General features: G+C 40.1%; 1 protein-coding gene across 1 annotated transcript; it reads left to right on the plus strand.

Annotated features, from left to right (window-relative positions):
- The first annotated feature begins 4393 nt into the window (after positions 1-4393).
- On the plus strand, positions 4394-16061 carry LOC133099940 (fatty acid desaturase 2-like protein FADS2B). Its single transcript, XM_061203769.1, has 8 exons — positions 4394-4423; positions 5883-6100; positions 8559-8625; positions 8797-8894; positions 11197-11293; positions 13115-13194; positions 14435-14560; positions 16001-16061. The coding sequence occupies exons 1-8, from the start codon at positions 4394-4396 to the stop codon at positions 16059-16061; spliced, it is 777 nt and encodes a 258-aa protein (XP_061059752.1).
- The last annotated feature ends 304 nt before the right edge of the window (positions 16062-16365 follow it).

The raw sequence follows: 16365 nt of genomic DNA on the forward strand, positions 1-16365 counted from the left end.
TTTCATTTCTAATTTTATTGATTTGCAACCTCTCCCTTTTTTTCTTGATGAGTCTGGCTAAAGGTTTATCAATTTTGTTTATCTTCTCAAAGAACCAGCTTTTAGTTTTATCGATATTTGCTATTGTTTTCTTTGTTTCTATTTCATTTATTTCTGCCCTGATCTTTATGATTTCTTTCCTTCTACTAATTGTGGGTTTTCTTTGCTCTTCTTTTTCTAGTTGCTTTAGGTATAAGGTTAGATTGTTTATTGATCTTTTTCTTGTTTATTGAGGTGACCTTGAATTGTTATGAACTTCCCTCTTAGAACTGCTTTTGCTGCGTCCCACAGGTTTTGGATCGTCGTGTTTGCATTGTCATTTGTTTCTAGGTTTTTTTTGATTTCCTCTTTGATTTCTACAGTGATCTCAATAATGTAACATAACATACATGCTAAAATAGAATTTTAAATTTTTAGGAGGAGAAGGTTTATTTTTATTTCAAAAATCCTAATGTTTTTCTTACCCAATAAACTATTTGGCCCAATCCCTGGGACCCCATTAAGGTACCACCTTTCAGGAGAAGATGTGCCCTGTAAAGTCATGAGTAGGAATATTCTTAGAAGGGGTCTGGACACTTACTGCTGGGAAGCTAGGGGAATCCAGCAAGCCTGATTAGTCCTGGAAGGGCTATGAAGAAATAAAGGAAAAGATGCAGAAGAATAGATAAAAGTAAAGAGAAAGAGTAAGCAAGGAAGGTCAGATGGCTCTGTTCAAGAGTCGAGGGCTGTAAAACGCAGACTGCTGGAAAAAGCAGATGGCAATGATGGCAGTTGGTCTTATCCCCCTTAACATATGCTCCAGGAGGGCAGGCTCACTATCCTATGCAATGCAGTGCCTAGCAGAGTGCCCAGCACATAGTTGGCCTTCAGTAAGCATTTGCTGAATGAATGAAGGGCTGGCTGGCTGGCTGGCGGGCTGGATGGATGGACAGATGAACAAAGAAACCTCGGTAACAGTACGAAGACTGCTAAGAGTAGCTTTTAGCCCTGGTTCTGATAATGCTCACTGTGCAACCTTGAGTCAGTCACACTTTATCTCTGGCTCTCAGTGTTCTCATCTCGAATATTAGGAGTTAAATCAGATCTCTGCTTTTCTATGACATTCTAGGATTTGGTGACTATGTACTCTGGCCCAGAAGGGGAGAAATGCCTCTGAGCCTTCCAATAAGCCAAATCCTTGTACACAAGCCAGGTTGTTTTAGAAAAAACTCGTAAGCCCTGACTCAGAGCCTGTTTTCCTTTAACACAGAGGTTTTATATTGAATTGGAAGATACTTAGAACTACCAGCTTATCTATGCTGTTTCCAGTTGAGCAAACTGAGGCTTAAATAGATTAGATAATACAGAGTTGGATCTGGATTCATATGAGAAATAGGTCTGTCCCCAAAATGGCTAGAATGAATAATATATTGTCATTTTATGTGACAAGTTCCATTTAATCAGAAAATATATATATATTCCTGGTTATCTGGTTCCCCAGCCTACAGTGACTTCGAAGTGGCCAACTAATAAGAGAGTGAAGGGATTGCTGGAGCCAGGCCTACAGAGAGCAGTAAGCAGAAACCACTGACAGCAGATGATTAGGGAGGCAGGTGGGAACTCACATGAGATGAGAGCCTGCAAGTGCCAGGTTCAGAACTAACCCCTTTAGGCAACTGTCTCATGTAATTCTCACGACGTGGGGATGAGAGAACCCCTATTTTACAGCCAAGACTGATGTTCAAAGGGGTTATTAACTATTTAAGCCAATGTCCATAAGCTGGTAAGTGAGAGAAATCATTGCACAGTATTCAATGGTACAGGATTCAGAGCTTCTCAATCCTGGCTGTCATCCAAAGAGCTTTTAGAAAACACTGCTGCCCAGGCACCATCTCTAGATTTTCTGATTTAAGTCCTTTGTGGTGGGGTCTGGATGTCAGCATGGTTTTGAAAGCCCCCAGGTGATTCTGACCTACATCCAGGATTGAGAACAGCCCTGCCTTCAGGGGAAACTCAGCCACTCATTAGCTGAGTCACTTTGAAGAACTTAATGTCTATGAATCTCAGTTTCTCCAACTGTAAAATGGAGATAGGTGATGGCTTCAACCTGTTATTGGTATTATATGTAATATTTGCACCACGCTTAACACACAGCCTGCCATAAGGAAAATGCTCAATAATTGTCAGCTGTTATTAACATTAGGAACAGTCTTTCCATAATCAAGATGAAGATCCAGAATCATTATGAAAAATGTTTACCTGTGATATTATTAAGAAGCTAGGGACGTAGACCATACATCATAGCATCATTAAATTGGAAGATACTTGGAATCACCAAATTTTCTTATCTACTCTCTTTCCAGTTGAGCAAACAACCTAATCAGAGATGATATGAGCTTGGCATCAACTAAAATATCTTTATTCTCATTTATATTTAATGAGAGCACTGAAGCTTGAACATGCAACGATCTTAAGCAAGCCCCCGTAAGAGATGACTTCAGATCCACAACTCTTTAAAATATTCATTGAAATAGGATTCCTCGGGCCATTTTTTTTGCCAGAACTAATTAAAATCTTAGAGCTGAGGTTTCTTTATTTGTAAAAGAAGAATAATACTTTCTGCCTTACCTACTTTCATAATTTTTTTAAAATGAGGATCAAAAAAAAGGAGGATGGAAAAACATTTCATTTCAACAGGTTTTTATTCTTTTGCATTATCAGGAGTTGTTTTAGCCTGAATTTGTGTTCCTAGATCAGATTAATTATTTGTTCATAGGCTTTGAGAGCCTCTGTCCAATGAATCATTCTGTGACTCAGCAGCGGGGGTCAAGTTCGAGAAGTTAATATCTTATTTTAACTTTGAGGATGCAGGCAGAAAACTCTGATAGTGAAGGATATTTCAGGAGAGAAATCTTGCAACTAACAAATGCTCTCTTCTCCTCAGGGCCTATCAACAAACTGGTGGAATTACTGGCACTTCCAACATCATGTAAAACCAAACATCTACCCCAAAGACCCAGACATTGATATAGGTCCACTTTTTGTTATTGGAGATTCGCAACCTGTCAAGGTACGTTTAAAAATCCTGGGCACTGGAGAATTTTCCTGGAAGCGGTTCTTGGAAAGGTCTACAACCTTGTCTTGGGGAGATCAGGCTGGAGGTTCCCATTCAAGCTTGTTTTCAGAGCATCTCTTCTTTTAAGTCCAGGATATAGATTTGAAATAACTGCATATGGGGTTGTAAGAGTAGAAGAAGATGTGGAGTGCATGACTCCATGACCTTAAAGGTCACTCAGTCCAACTCACTCACTCATAGAAGACACGCCGGTACATTCAACGAGTGCTAAATCACAAACATCTAAATATCTAGTTATGTCAACTAACTCTAGCTCTGTTAGAAGAAACTAAGGTGTTATTTTTAATTCAGGTTCATTTTGGTTCATTTATACACGAACCACAGCTCAAATGCCTCGTAAGACACTTAGTGATGTCTTACCTCTAATTCAGACTTCTTAAGCCATAGAAAAAGGAAGGGAAAACTCCAGAATGTCTCAGCTATTGACTTTTTTTAAACCTCAACTTAAAATCATCACGTAAAGGATTATTGCCAAGTTTTTTAGAAGGGAGTCTTCTTTCAACATAGGTGGTATAAGGATAACCACAGAAAGGTATATCTCCTCAAGGGGAAATGATGGATCCTGAAGAGTCAGGTGCTTAGGAAGAGGCTGCTACCTCCTTCTGGAAGAACTTTAGGAGTTTAAAAAAAAAAGAATGTAGCTTTGTCAGTTGCTGCCTGCACTTTGTGGTACATAAACCAAAATTACACAACTTTCTGAAAATAGATTTTCCCAGTTTTGGAAGACTCAACTTTCTCCAGTTAGGAAACAAATTCTCTTGCCTATATATATATATTTTTTTTTTCGCTATTCATTTATTTATTTATTTAGGCTGTGTTGGGTCTTCGTTTCTGTGCGAGGGCTTTCTCTAGTTGTGGCGAGCGGGGGCCACTCTTCATCGCGGTGCACGGGCCTCTCACTGTCGCGGCCTCTCTTGTTGCGGAGCACAAGCTCCAGACGCGCAGGCTCAGTAGTTGTGGCTCACGGGCCTAGTTGCTCTGCGGCATGTGGGATCTTCCCAAACCAGGGCTCGAACCCGTGTCCCCTGCATTGGCAGGCAGATTCTCAACCACTGCGCCACCAGGGAAGCCCCTCTTGCCTATATTTAAAGAACAAGAAATCCTTGACTGTAGTCTTGAATCAGTTGCTGTTGACAATGGCTCCACAAACAAGTTAGACCTCTCTGATGTTTGTGGACTCCTAGGCTCATCACTAAACTTATGACATTTTGATTTCTCTAATCTTCCCACCCCACAGTAATGGCGATTTGTCTCAGTGGAGTTCAAGAGGTAGCCTGACCCCCTCCAGAAGTGTCTTCTTTAGAACTATATCCAGTACACATGCCGCTTCTTCACAGATGATGGAGGTCACCTCTCCAAGTTTTACAGCTACTCTTTTGAGACATATCCCTAGAACCTTAGGCTTCTGTATACTATAGTTTCAAAGCGACTGTACAAGACATTACTTAAAATTATTTAAACTCTAAAATTCAGTTGTTTTGCATCAAAAATTGTTCTGATAAGCCCTAAACGTTTCTGTTCTTCCCATTTTACTGTCAATCCTTCTACCACTTTCTTCAAACATTCATTCCTTCGACAAGCATTAATTAAATCTATGTGCCAGGTCTGTGCTCATATTTTGGAAAAGTTAGAATTCTCCTTTGGAGTGATACTCAAAACCAATCCTTCACCTATGTTTGCCAGCTCTCAAAAATTTCCCACCCACCCCCTCTTCCATGTTTCCTACTACTTAAATATCTAGAAGCTTGGGAGTAACTGCAAATAACTATTATTACTTTATCACTAGGACATTTCTTTTTATTTATGACAGTAAGAGAAGGAAGGATCAAATCTACTATCCAAATAAGAGAAGAAATCTATATGTAGAAGGGAAGGTATCAAAAGAATGGGAAAAACAAAAATCAAACACTGCCCATAGTGTTGTAACTCAGTGGGTACATAGTAAAACTATAGAGGAGATGTGAATTATCATTCATTCATTCATTCCTTCAATTAAACATTTATTAATTGTCTGCTAGGTAATGGAGATATACTATTACTTCTATGCCTCCTCTCAGGATATGTGTGGTCTTTGTGCATTCGGCATAGACTAAATTAACTAAAAAGACCCCTAGAAAATGACTCAAATTCCCAGTAGCAAGATTATATATAATATCATTATGCCTTAAAAATAGTCAATCACAGCATGAGATCCATGATGGAAACACAAAGGAGGAAAGATGAAGCAGATACTAGGGGTCATGCCTGTATCTTTTATCACTTGACCATTCAGTAAATATCTGTTGAATGGATGAATGGAGATGGAGACTGAGCTTCAAGCAGAATACTAAACACGTAGGTTGAAAAAGAGCTCGGAAAACTTATCAGAAATATTTCTTTTTAATCATCATTCCAATCCACATAAGGACAAAAATTTCAAAATGGCTTCCACGGGCATAATAAAAGTAATAAAAGATCACAATCCCCGCAGTCAAATGGAACAAACCACGCAAGCAAGAACTGCCCATATTTAAATAAAGCCAAAAGACACCACAGTATCTCCTCCCACTCCAGTTCTGGTTCTTCTGGTGCCTCAAGTTTGACAGTCAATGAATTCTGACCAGATGGCTCTTTCTATAGAGATTTTACAAACACACACACACACCTCACACACACACACACGACCTTGAGTATAATGACGAGAAGTTTATATTGTCTCTTATTTGAGTTTTATTCTCTCTTCATTCAGTATGGCAAGAAGAAAATCAAATACATCGACTACAAGAAGGAGCACCTGTACTTCTACATGTGTGAGTCACCTGGGAGCCACATTCCTTATCATCCCATTTCCCCGAAGCAAACAGTTGTCAAGCCAAAAGCCATGACTGAAATCTTCCCACAGAGAGATCAGTTCATGTCTTATTGTGACCGAGAAAAAGCAGCATGTTTTATTTCATACTTACTAGGGTGAAAATCTGAAAAGGAAAACAGGAAAGCAAATAGGCATTCTTAACGGGCATCTCATCACTCTGGGTACTGGGCAGGGAAGGAGATGCTGTAAGAAGGATGGGAGGCAGGATGCCCATCAAGGGGTCTGGCATCTGGGACTCTCATCCTGGAAAGACTAAATACCTCTCAAGAAGAAAAGGATGGTGGTATTTGGGTAGGGAGGAGAGATAGGAAAACAATGCTCAAGCACTGACAATAGGATGCCAGAAAAAGTAGAGTCTCATGAATAAAAGTCACCTATAGAGTTTCTGTGTGGAAGAAAGCTAGCTGTTCCCATGGCTTACATACAGTTGTAGAAGATATTTTAGTGGATATATATATGAAACAAGTAAAACAGGTCTGAATGGGGGTCTAGGCTTAAGAGAAACTAGGGTAGCTGAATAATGCTAATACCAATAAAAAAGCATCAGAAGGAAAAATGCTTTGCTCTTAACCAAGTCAAACTCATGATAGCTCACAAAGAAAGGTTTAGTGGGATCCCAAAATACGCTTATCTAAAATATGCTTATACATTTGGAAAATAAAACCTTTGGAAAGGTTCCAAACATTTCTATAGATCAGTGGTTCTCACCTAGGAGCAATGTTGCTCTCAATGGGATATTTGACAAAGTCTAGATACATTTTTGGTTATCACAACAAAGGGGCATGGATGGTACTGGCATCCAGGGGGCAGAAGCCAGGGATGCTATGAAATATCTTACAATTCTCAGGACATTTATCTGGCCCTAAAATGCCAACAGTGTTAAGACTGAGAAACCCTGTTGCAGATGATCTGATTTGCCCAAATGTTGGCCACCAGTGGTCATCTGTAACACGCCTGACCAGGATGGCCTGTGGGCCCATTTTCTGAGATATGGGGATCAATTACCACTGCTGCCCTTCCACTGCTAGAATTCTGCAAACCGATCCTAAGGCAGTCCTTCTCTTGCATGACCAAAATGAGGAATGAGGACATTGGTGTCCCATTCTGAAAGGTAACCGATCCCCAGCCCAGATAAATGTATATTCACATAAGAAAAAGCTGTTGGAGTTTCTTTTCTGAACTCTCCTCCCCTGTCTGTAGTGCTACAGTACACCCTTAGCTTCATTCATTAGAATGAATGAATGGTGTAGATTCACTGCAGAATCCAGATTACAAACCACACTATCCTCAGGAGCTGTTTCATTGTGTCCTTTCCCTTCAAATGCCTTCAACTTAGTATCTCAGGTACAAGTGAGTCATGCTCAAACTGTCAAAGAGAAACTGGGTTGGACGTTTGGTAAAAGTGGCAAGACAGATTTGATTCAGGTTTCCGTAGTAGGGGAAAGGGACTTCAGTATAAACTGACCTTAACTCTGCTGAAACAAAAGTGGGAGACTTCTTAAACACTGGGACATGCTAAAGGAAATTACTGAAAGAGGTTAAAGTGAGAGGAAGCTGGTCATGGGCCATGTGTGTCTGCTAACTGGTGCTTATCAAAGTCAGGCTCCTACCCTCCCAGAGACTGGGGTACAGGGCCCAATTCTCAATGATTACACTTCAAAGGGACGACTCCCAGGTCCTTGAGAAAGACATCTCTGGGTTAGGGAAGATCCATCTCAAAGGGACAGAGAAAGGACTTTATAATTGTAAGTTTTCTAATAAATGATCTAAGAAAACAGAGATCAGAGGCCTATAGTCAGGTTTTGGCTTGAACAAACAGGAAGTTCTTTGGATAGACTTGAACTTTCTCAGGCAGGAACTTTAAGGGGGCTGGGGTCATCCCAGGGGCATGGCCTTGAGCTATTCTTAGAAACTATGCTAGCATTTGTGCAAGTCCCTTAGTATGTAGGGTGGACAAGATCATTTGTGCTGACAGTTTGCGGAGTTTGAATGTTTACGGGCCCACTTTGAAGCCTAGTCAAGAAAGGGGCTCAGAGGATCTGACTAAAGTTTGGTCAAGGAGAGAGTTGTCAAAATCCAAAGGGTCTCCATAAGACTCTTACATGCTCCAGGCAGCCTCACTGGTCCTGGGGGAAAAGCAGGTAAATAACTATGTGGCCAGGAACTGAGTACACCTGCTCTATTTCTGCCACCTCGACATATTGTGATAGGGCCCAGTGCTAAGGATCGTGAAGGACTGAAGGATTCCATGGACCTTGAGAAAACTTGAAAGCTCACAGCAGAAGCCCTTCCAGGATGCCTTCATCAAGAATGACTCAAATCTTCAAAGCTTCCCTAGTCTCCTGAAGGGAGCTGGAACCAAAGTCCTGGTTCAGCCTCAGAGACTCTGAAGCCCAGTGGAGTCCAGGATGTGGTCGTGGATCTCCACCTTGCATCCCTTCTCAGGGGTTAACATTCCAGGGGTGGCATGTTAAGGAGATCGACCCCTGCTGGCTTCCAAGGGAATCACATTCTGTTCATTTGTTCACCATCTTTTTAAAAATTGTTTTTCAGTTGGGCTCCCCCTCCTCATGCCTGTGTATTTCAATGGGCAATCCATGCAAGTGATGTACCTCCAAAGGTATTGGGAGGTGAGTAACTTGTCTCCTTCTCTAAAACTAGACCAGGCTGGTAGAAAAGGGGAAATGAAAATGCTTGGTCCCTTCCAGATGTAGCTTCCTTGAGTAATAGGATATAAGATTTAGCCAGTTTTATTTCCAAGAGCCTAACTTTCAAGCACTTCTTTCTGCAGGACATTGCCTGGGTCAGCAGCTTTTACATCCGCTATTTCATCATATTTGGCCCTTTCTATGGAATCTTCGGAACCATGGTGCTCATATACTTAGTCAAGTAAGAAAGCAAGAATAGTCTCTTATTCTCATTACCTAGATGGCCCTTTACCTTCCTTATCTGAGCTATTTATGATTAGCAATGATTAGCAGATTATGACACCATGCCCCGTTCTCTCGTAACTGAGATGTTTCCAAGAAAATGTGGGAAAAAATAGCTGAAATAGGTGAATAAGAAGAGTTCCTTGGAAAATGAATTTGCCCAAACTTGCCTTTTTTTCCGCTTGCTTAATTCCCCATTGCAGTACAGTCATCCCTCAGTATCTGTGGGGGATTTGTTTCTGGATCCACCACAGTTGCCAAAATCCAGAGATATTCAAGTCCCAGAGTCAGCTATCCGTATCTGTGGTTCCGCATCTGTGGATTCAACCAACTGCAGATCATGCAGTATTGTACGTATTTACTGAAAAATATCCACATTTAAGTGGGCATGCATGTTGCTCAAAGGTCAACTGTGTTCCATCGATCCCCAAGTCCTTAAAAATTGTAATCCAACTAGACATCATAACTTTTGCCAAAGATAAGGGAAGGACAGGATTTTTTTAAGTTATTTTATGACTAGAGATTTTCCCAAAGCCCAAATGACTTCAGACTGAAAAACCCTCTCCAAATCCCCAATTTATTCCTCCCTCATTCTTTCACATTATTATTCTAAATCCTACATAACAATAAAAATAATGGTAGCTACTATGCATCAGGCAATTTGCTAAAGGATTTACATGCATTATCTTATTTGATGTGATTATACTTACAAAACCCTGTAATGTAGATAGTATCAGCTTCATTTTTCTTTCTTTTATATATTTTCAAATCTTTTACTTTAATGATGACCAATGATGTATTCATAATTATACATATTTCAGAAAACCAAGGTTGTGTGTAACAAGAAATGTTGGGTGTTTCTTTGTTTGTTTCCAAGGGCTAAGTGGGGACTCCGGAGTCAGACTTGTCTGTGTTCCAGGCTCTACCACATGTTAGCTGTATGACCTTAGTTAATTTCTCTACACTTTGGCTTTCACATTTGTAAAGTGGGGCTAGTGACAGTACCTACAACATACGATTGTCATGAGCATTAATGGGACAGTAAGAAAGATCATAAAGGAAGCCTCAATAAATGTTAACTGTTACATTATTATCATTATCATTATAGTATTATTATTACTATTAGTCACTAAGTATAATGTTTCTATGTTTCTTTTGCATTGGAACAATAGAGCATGCTTATAATTAACTAATAAGTTCACTGTTATCTGTCGTGGTTTATCTGTTGATCTGGTTCTTGGAGAAGTTAGTCATGCTCTTCTGTTTCTTCAGGTATAGTGTGGTAGAAATTCTACTGCTCCTTATTTTGTCTTTAATTGTCTTTCTTCTTTGTGCTTCACCTATCAGTTGCTTTGACATTGGTGAATATGATGTCAAAGCTTATGCATTTCAATATGTCTGTTTTTGACTTTACAGCTTCATTTTTCTGATAAGAGAGCTGAAGCTCAGAGAAATTAAATCACTTGCTGAAGGTTATAGAGCAAATAAGGGCCAGTGGCAGTGCCAGATCAGAACTTGAACCCAGCTCTATCTGATGACAAAGTCCAAGCTGTTAATCACTTTGCATACACCCTTAAAGTTACCTAGGTATCTTTTGAGCCTTGCACCAATGCCAGAGCAAGCTTTGGGGGCACATTAGGCTGCAAGGCAGGTCATGTGACTGAATGCTTAGTGTGTCATCTCTAGATGTAAAAGGTCTCCAAAGACTGTCATACAGAGTGAAGTCAGAAAGAGAAAAACAAATATCGTATATTAACACATATATGTGGAATCCAGAAAAATGGTATAGATGATCTTATTTGCAAAGCAGAAGCAGAGACACAGACGTAGAGAACAAACGTATGGCTACCAAGGGGGAAAGTGGGGGGGGGGGGCAGGAGGAATTGGGAGATTGGGATTGACATATATACACTATTGATACTGTGTATAAAATAGATAACTAATGAGAACCTACTGTATAGCACAGGGAACTCTACTCGATGCTCTGTGGTGACCTAAATGGGAAGGAAATCCAAAAAAGAGGGGATATATGTATACATACAGCTGACTCACTTTGCTGTACAGTAGAAATTAACACAACATTGTAAAGCAACTCTACTCCAATAAAAATTAATTTTAAAATAAAAGAAGAAAACAAATAACCACCATATTATTGGAACCTTTGAGTCCCTGCCATTTCCTTTAATGCTCAGCCAGATCTGCCAGTGGTTGGAACTGAAAGTCGCCAAGGAGTGACACTTCCTCCTTCTATTCTCTGAAAGGTTTCTTGAAAGTCCCTGGATTGCATATGTTACCCAGATGAGCCACATACCAATGAAAATGAGCAGAGAGGAGAACAAGGACTGGCTTAGCACTCAGGTAATCATAGAGTTCCTGGGAAAGCATCATCAAAGCACCCTGATTTACAGTCTGCTTATGTCAAACAATAATAATTCATACTTATTGAATGCTTGCCAGGGGCCAAGCACTGTCAACTGCTTTGCATGTAACTACATGAGATACATGCTATATTCCCACTTTATAGATGATAAAATTGAGGCATGAAGACTTTGAGTAACTTGCATAAGACCACACAGCTAATAAGTGGTAGAAGCAGGTTTTAAACTTAGGCAGTTCGATTTCAGAGCTTTTGCTCCAAACCAAGGGTTAGTAAAGTATAGTCCAAGGGCGAAATCCAGCCCACTCTCTGTTTTTATAAATAAAGTTTTATTGGAACACAGCCATGCTCACACGTTTACATATTATCTATGACAGCTTTCATGCTACAACAGCAGAACTGAGTAGCTGTGATGGAGAAATAAAATATTTACTGTCTGGCACTTCATAGAAAAGGTTTGCTGACCCCTGCCCAACATGAAACAGGCTTTCAATGAATCTGAGACTCCTAGAATTAGAGAATGAATTTTATGGCCTGGAAGGACCCTGGAATCCACCTCATTTCATTGTATAGATAAAGAGGCCCAGAGAGGAAACATGGCATGCTCTGCAAGCATGCTGTTAACGATTTACAGAATTGTGACCCATGCAGAATACACCTGCCTCCTAAGCCTTCCACTGGCTGTGCCACGATTAACTGGAGAATCCAGTCATTATACTGCTTCCTTCTCCAAGCTCATTCTCAGATTCAGTGGACCTTCCACAGAGTAGTGGTTCTCAAACTTCTTGGTCACAGAACGACTTTACACTCTTAAAAGTAATTGAGAACCTCAAAGAGCTTTTGTTTACAGAGGTTATATCCACTGATATTTACTGTATTTGAAATTAATACTGAGAGTTTAAAAATATTTATTAATTAATTTTAAAATAATAAGAATAAAGCCAATGCATATTAACATCAGAGTGACGATGTCATCCCATGTTTAGTAGCCTCTGGAAAAACGCATTCTATAAGCATGAGAGAATGAGAATGAAAAAGGCAAATACTGTCTTAGAAGGATTATGGGAATCATTTTGACCTTGCAGATTCCCTGAGAGTGTCCTCGGGAAACCCAAGGTGCTCTAAATTACACTTTGAGCAACCACACAGAGCAGCCACAAAAATAACATTCAAAATGGCAACAACGCCAACAAGAACTAAACCTTAGAAAGGCATTGAATAAAATGACATTCATAAAGGTTCTTAATCTAGGTAGTCTGGAGAAGCCTGTGAACTTCTCCTCGGGATAATGTTTTTAAATGTATAAAATAAAATACCTTAGATTACAAAGGAAATATTTGTATAGAAATGCATTTCTATGCACAGAACCCTTGACTAAAGCCCTTGCATGCCTTACGCCTCATTTAGAAGTTCTTTCAGTCTATCCTATGGAAATGGTATTCAAACCCCTGCAATTTCTACCAAAGTCCTACAATCCTACTTCCACCTGCCAAAGTCCTCATTCATGACACTTTAGTGTTCTGTATTTGAGGGCTGAGAGTGACTTAGCTCCCTCAAACCCTACATACTTCTTCATATCTATTGCCTCATATATACTTAGCAAAATGTCTTATTGCCTTTTTAAATTGTAAGCTCCTTGAGACCTGGGACTGTGTATCTTTTTTATCCCTCATGGTTTCTTACACAAAATAGGTACTCAATAAGCACTTGTGGAATGATTGACTGAATAAAAGAACAACTAAACATTTTCTTTGTTTGACATTTGGGCTCATTTATGTCTAATGTAAGCTTTTTCTTTGCAGGTCTTGGCCACCTGTAATGTTGAACAGTCCTTTTTCAATGACTGGCTCACTGGGCACTTGAACTTTCAAATCGAACACCAGTGAGTGAGAGAAACAGTTCATGATAAAGGGCAAGGGCTGTCACTTATAACTGCCCCCCATATAGTCCAGAGCAGAGCCCTAGGCTTGGGACCTAAAAGAGAAAAAATGAACCAGAATTCTCTAAAGGCTGCTATTTTTCTATTAACGTCAATGGTAAGGAAGGGAAGAAAGAAATGAAGGAGGTGAAACAATTGTGAGTAAGTGGAGTGAAATCTTGGAAAAGTACCAGGGACTCAGTTTCCAGATTCCTATGGGCTTAGGAATTGGTGATTGTTTTCTTTGCATTTGGTTTGTTGGCAAAAGCCAAGAAAAATCATGGCAATTGGGTAACCAACTTCTGTTGAAACTTAACTACAATTTAATGTAAATATTTACTTACCTGTATCTTTAGAGCCAATGTTACAAAATAATGAATAATGAAGTGGAGTCCCTGCTGCAATTTCTAGATGGGATCTGGAAATACTTTACCAATGGGTCAGTTAGGGAGATATGCCTGAAAGAAAGAGAAAATGATAATATTTTGAGAGTCAATTTCTCCGGAATATTCAGGGGAGAGACTTTCCACATTCTCTTTGTCTAAGCCACGTCTATGATAATCAAAGAAGGAAAGAGACCTTATATTTGTTCAAGGGGTTTTCTCATTCTTTTTCTCATGTTAGTTCTTGAAAATTTCAGCCAAACAAAAGAAGGATTATTATTTATAGTTTATCAAAGAAGAGGTTAAAACCCAAGACAGTCATCTGGCTGATTAGTGAAAACCTTGGATAAAAACCCATCTCTCCTCACTTCTTATTCCTTTCCTGGGACTTTTAGCTATATACCATGATTAGAACTTATTGAATATTCATCTATTCATGGTGCAGAAGTTAGAGAGACACAGACAAAGATAAAGATGGAGATTAGCAGGGGTGGGGTAGGGGGTTTGATATCTCCAGCTCTCTGGGTCGTTCAAAATGGTAGAAAACCCTATACTTACATTTGATCTGGTCAAAACGAAACCTACTGATGGAGCTAATATGTATTCTCTTAGTTCTGCCTAAACATTTGCCACCCACAGGGCTTGCAGAGGGCTAAGAGGTGAGTGCTCCATCAAGTTCCTTAACTTCCCAGAACAAAAGTATCGTGCAAGTTCAAGGTTGGGTCTGCGTGGCTGATATAATTTTATTTTATAATGGGGAAAGAAAACTCTGGGTTTCTCTTTAGGTCTAAGCTTTACATCTCTTCTCTCTGTTTCCCTAGTCTGTTCCCCACAATGCTGTGCCATAATTATCACAAGGTGGCACCTCTGGTGAGGTCACTGTGTGCGAAGCATGGGCTGCAGTATGTGAATAAGCCCGTGTTGAAGGCATTTGGAGACATTGTCAGGTAATGACAGTCTCTCAACTCACAGCTCTCATTTCCCTTCACTGCTGGTCCCCAGACTGTTCGCTGGCTTATGCATCATTCACCGAACAACTATTTATTAAGCAACATCCGTATGCCCAGCATGGACGTCAGACTCTACAGGGAACAACAGCGACAACAGAAATGATAATTGTAATTCCTACCATTTACCTACTGCCTTCCAGGTACTTCTTAGTGAAAATGCCTTGTTGTCCTACTAAATTTCAAGCTTCTTATAAACCAGGGTTGTGTATTATTTGTCTTGTATCCCCCAAAGAGCCTTGACATGCTTTAGAACTTAAGTGGTGGGAGGGACTCTCAAATCATCTGGTCCAGGGTTGCAAACTAAGATGTCTGCAGTGTCCAGTGGGACATAAGTGTGTGGATCAGGCAGGGGTGACTGTCTAACACTGGAGAGACCTGAAGGAACTGCAAATCCATACTCATCCTGAAGCATTCATAGTTCCTTAGAGAACACTGTGCTGGTCAAATTAATAGCCAGTGACCTTGGTTTAATAATTTTTTCTTTGGGGATTAGGAAAAAGAAAAAAAAGCAGTATCTTAAATACGCCAGCAAGGCCAGGCCTGGTCTGATCTGATCCCTGAATAGTGTTCCATTTTCAGGCTTTCTACCACTGCCCTCCTTCTTTTCTGCCCTCCAGATATCTAGCCTCCTTTCAGTTGCTACATAACTCCCTGCCCCTTGCCATATCATAGCCTTGGTCATCTTTTCTTCCACCTAGAATATTCTTCCAACCTGCCACCTCCACTCCTGTCACCTTGTCAATTTCCATTCACTCTCCAAAGCTCACCTCAAAGGTCTTTTCCTCATCTTAGTCTTCCCTTGCCCCCAAGACTAAACCTGTCACTTGTTCTTACAGCACCTGGTTCTCTTCATTTCTGACCTTTATCACAATCATGATTAAATACCATACTGGGTAATAAACTATGTAATATGTGTCTCCCAAGCTAGACCAGGAACTCCATGTGGACAAGACTCACATCTCTCGTATTCATTGCTGTATCACCAGAGCCTAGAAAAATATCTTTCACATTATAAAATAGGAAGGGTAAGTGGGTACAGGATGGGTTGGCTTACAGGTATATGCTTTATCTTATAGAGATTCAAGGAGCTTTTTCTTTTAATACTAGAGAAAAGGATAAGTGATGCTTTGGAGTATAGAAGAGAATAAAATGAAACAAAAACTCAATCTCCTTCATATAGAAAAGGTGAACTCACCTTCTAAAAAATAATTCAGTGTATCTGACTCCCTCCACTGGGCAAGAAAGAAAGACATCTTTCAGATACAGCTGAAAATGACAATGTTGCCCTGAATTAAGCAAAAGAGCAAATGTTCCATGAAGTAGCTCGTTTGACATGACAGTCTCACCTACTGATGATTTTGTTTGCTCCTCCCACAGAGCCTTGAAGAAATCCGCAGCCCTCTGGATGGATGCTTACTACACCCATCCAGAAACATGATGCATATGGGCATGTGTTAAAGAGAAAACCATAAGCCCAAGAAGTGTCACTTGTGCTAAAGCCCATGAAACCAAACCTCTACAATATCTGACTTAACTGCAGTTTCAACCTTCCCCAGAAATGTAATCTTAATTAACTAGTGTGGAATTTTCTGGTCAGCACAGAGGAGGTAATCTGTCACGTGGTCCCTCTCCATCCCTTCCCTCCCCTACCCAGATGAACAAGAGGCAATCTGCATGATAAAACTCTTGCCATTCCCTCTCTCTCCCCAAAAAAATGAGGGTGTCTGGCCTAAAAATACTTT

Source organism: Eubalaena glacialis, chromosome 10, assembly GCF_028564815.1.
Source record: "Eubalaena glacialis isolate mEubGla1 chromosome 10, mEubGla1.1.hap2.+ XY, whole genome shotgun sequence".
Classification (NCBI taxonomy): Eukaryota; Metazoa; Chordata; class Mammalia; order Artiodactyla; family Balaenidae; genus Eubalaena; species Eubalaena glacialis.

What these genes read in the sequence shown, in the direction of transcription:
- LOC133099940 (XM_061203769.1), top strand. Translation starts at nt 4,394, where the DNA reads ATGGCGATTTGTCTCAGTGGAGTTCAAGAG. An exon ending in CAAGTGATGTACCTCCAAAG is followed by an intron (nt 8,626 to 8,796) that starts GTATTGGGAGGT and finishes TTCTTTCTGCAG; the next exon opens with GACATTGCCTGGGTCAGCAG. An exon ending in AGGACTGGCTTAGCACTCAG is followed by an intron (nt 11,294 to 13,114) that starts GTAATCATAGAG and finishes TTTTCTTTGCAG; the next exon opens with GTCTTGGCCACCTGTAATGT.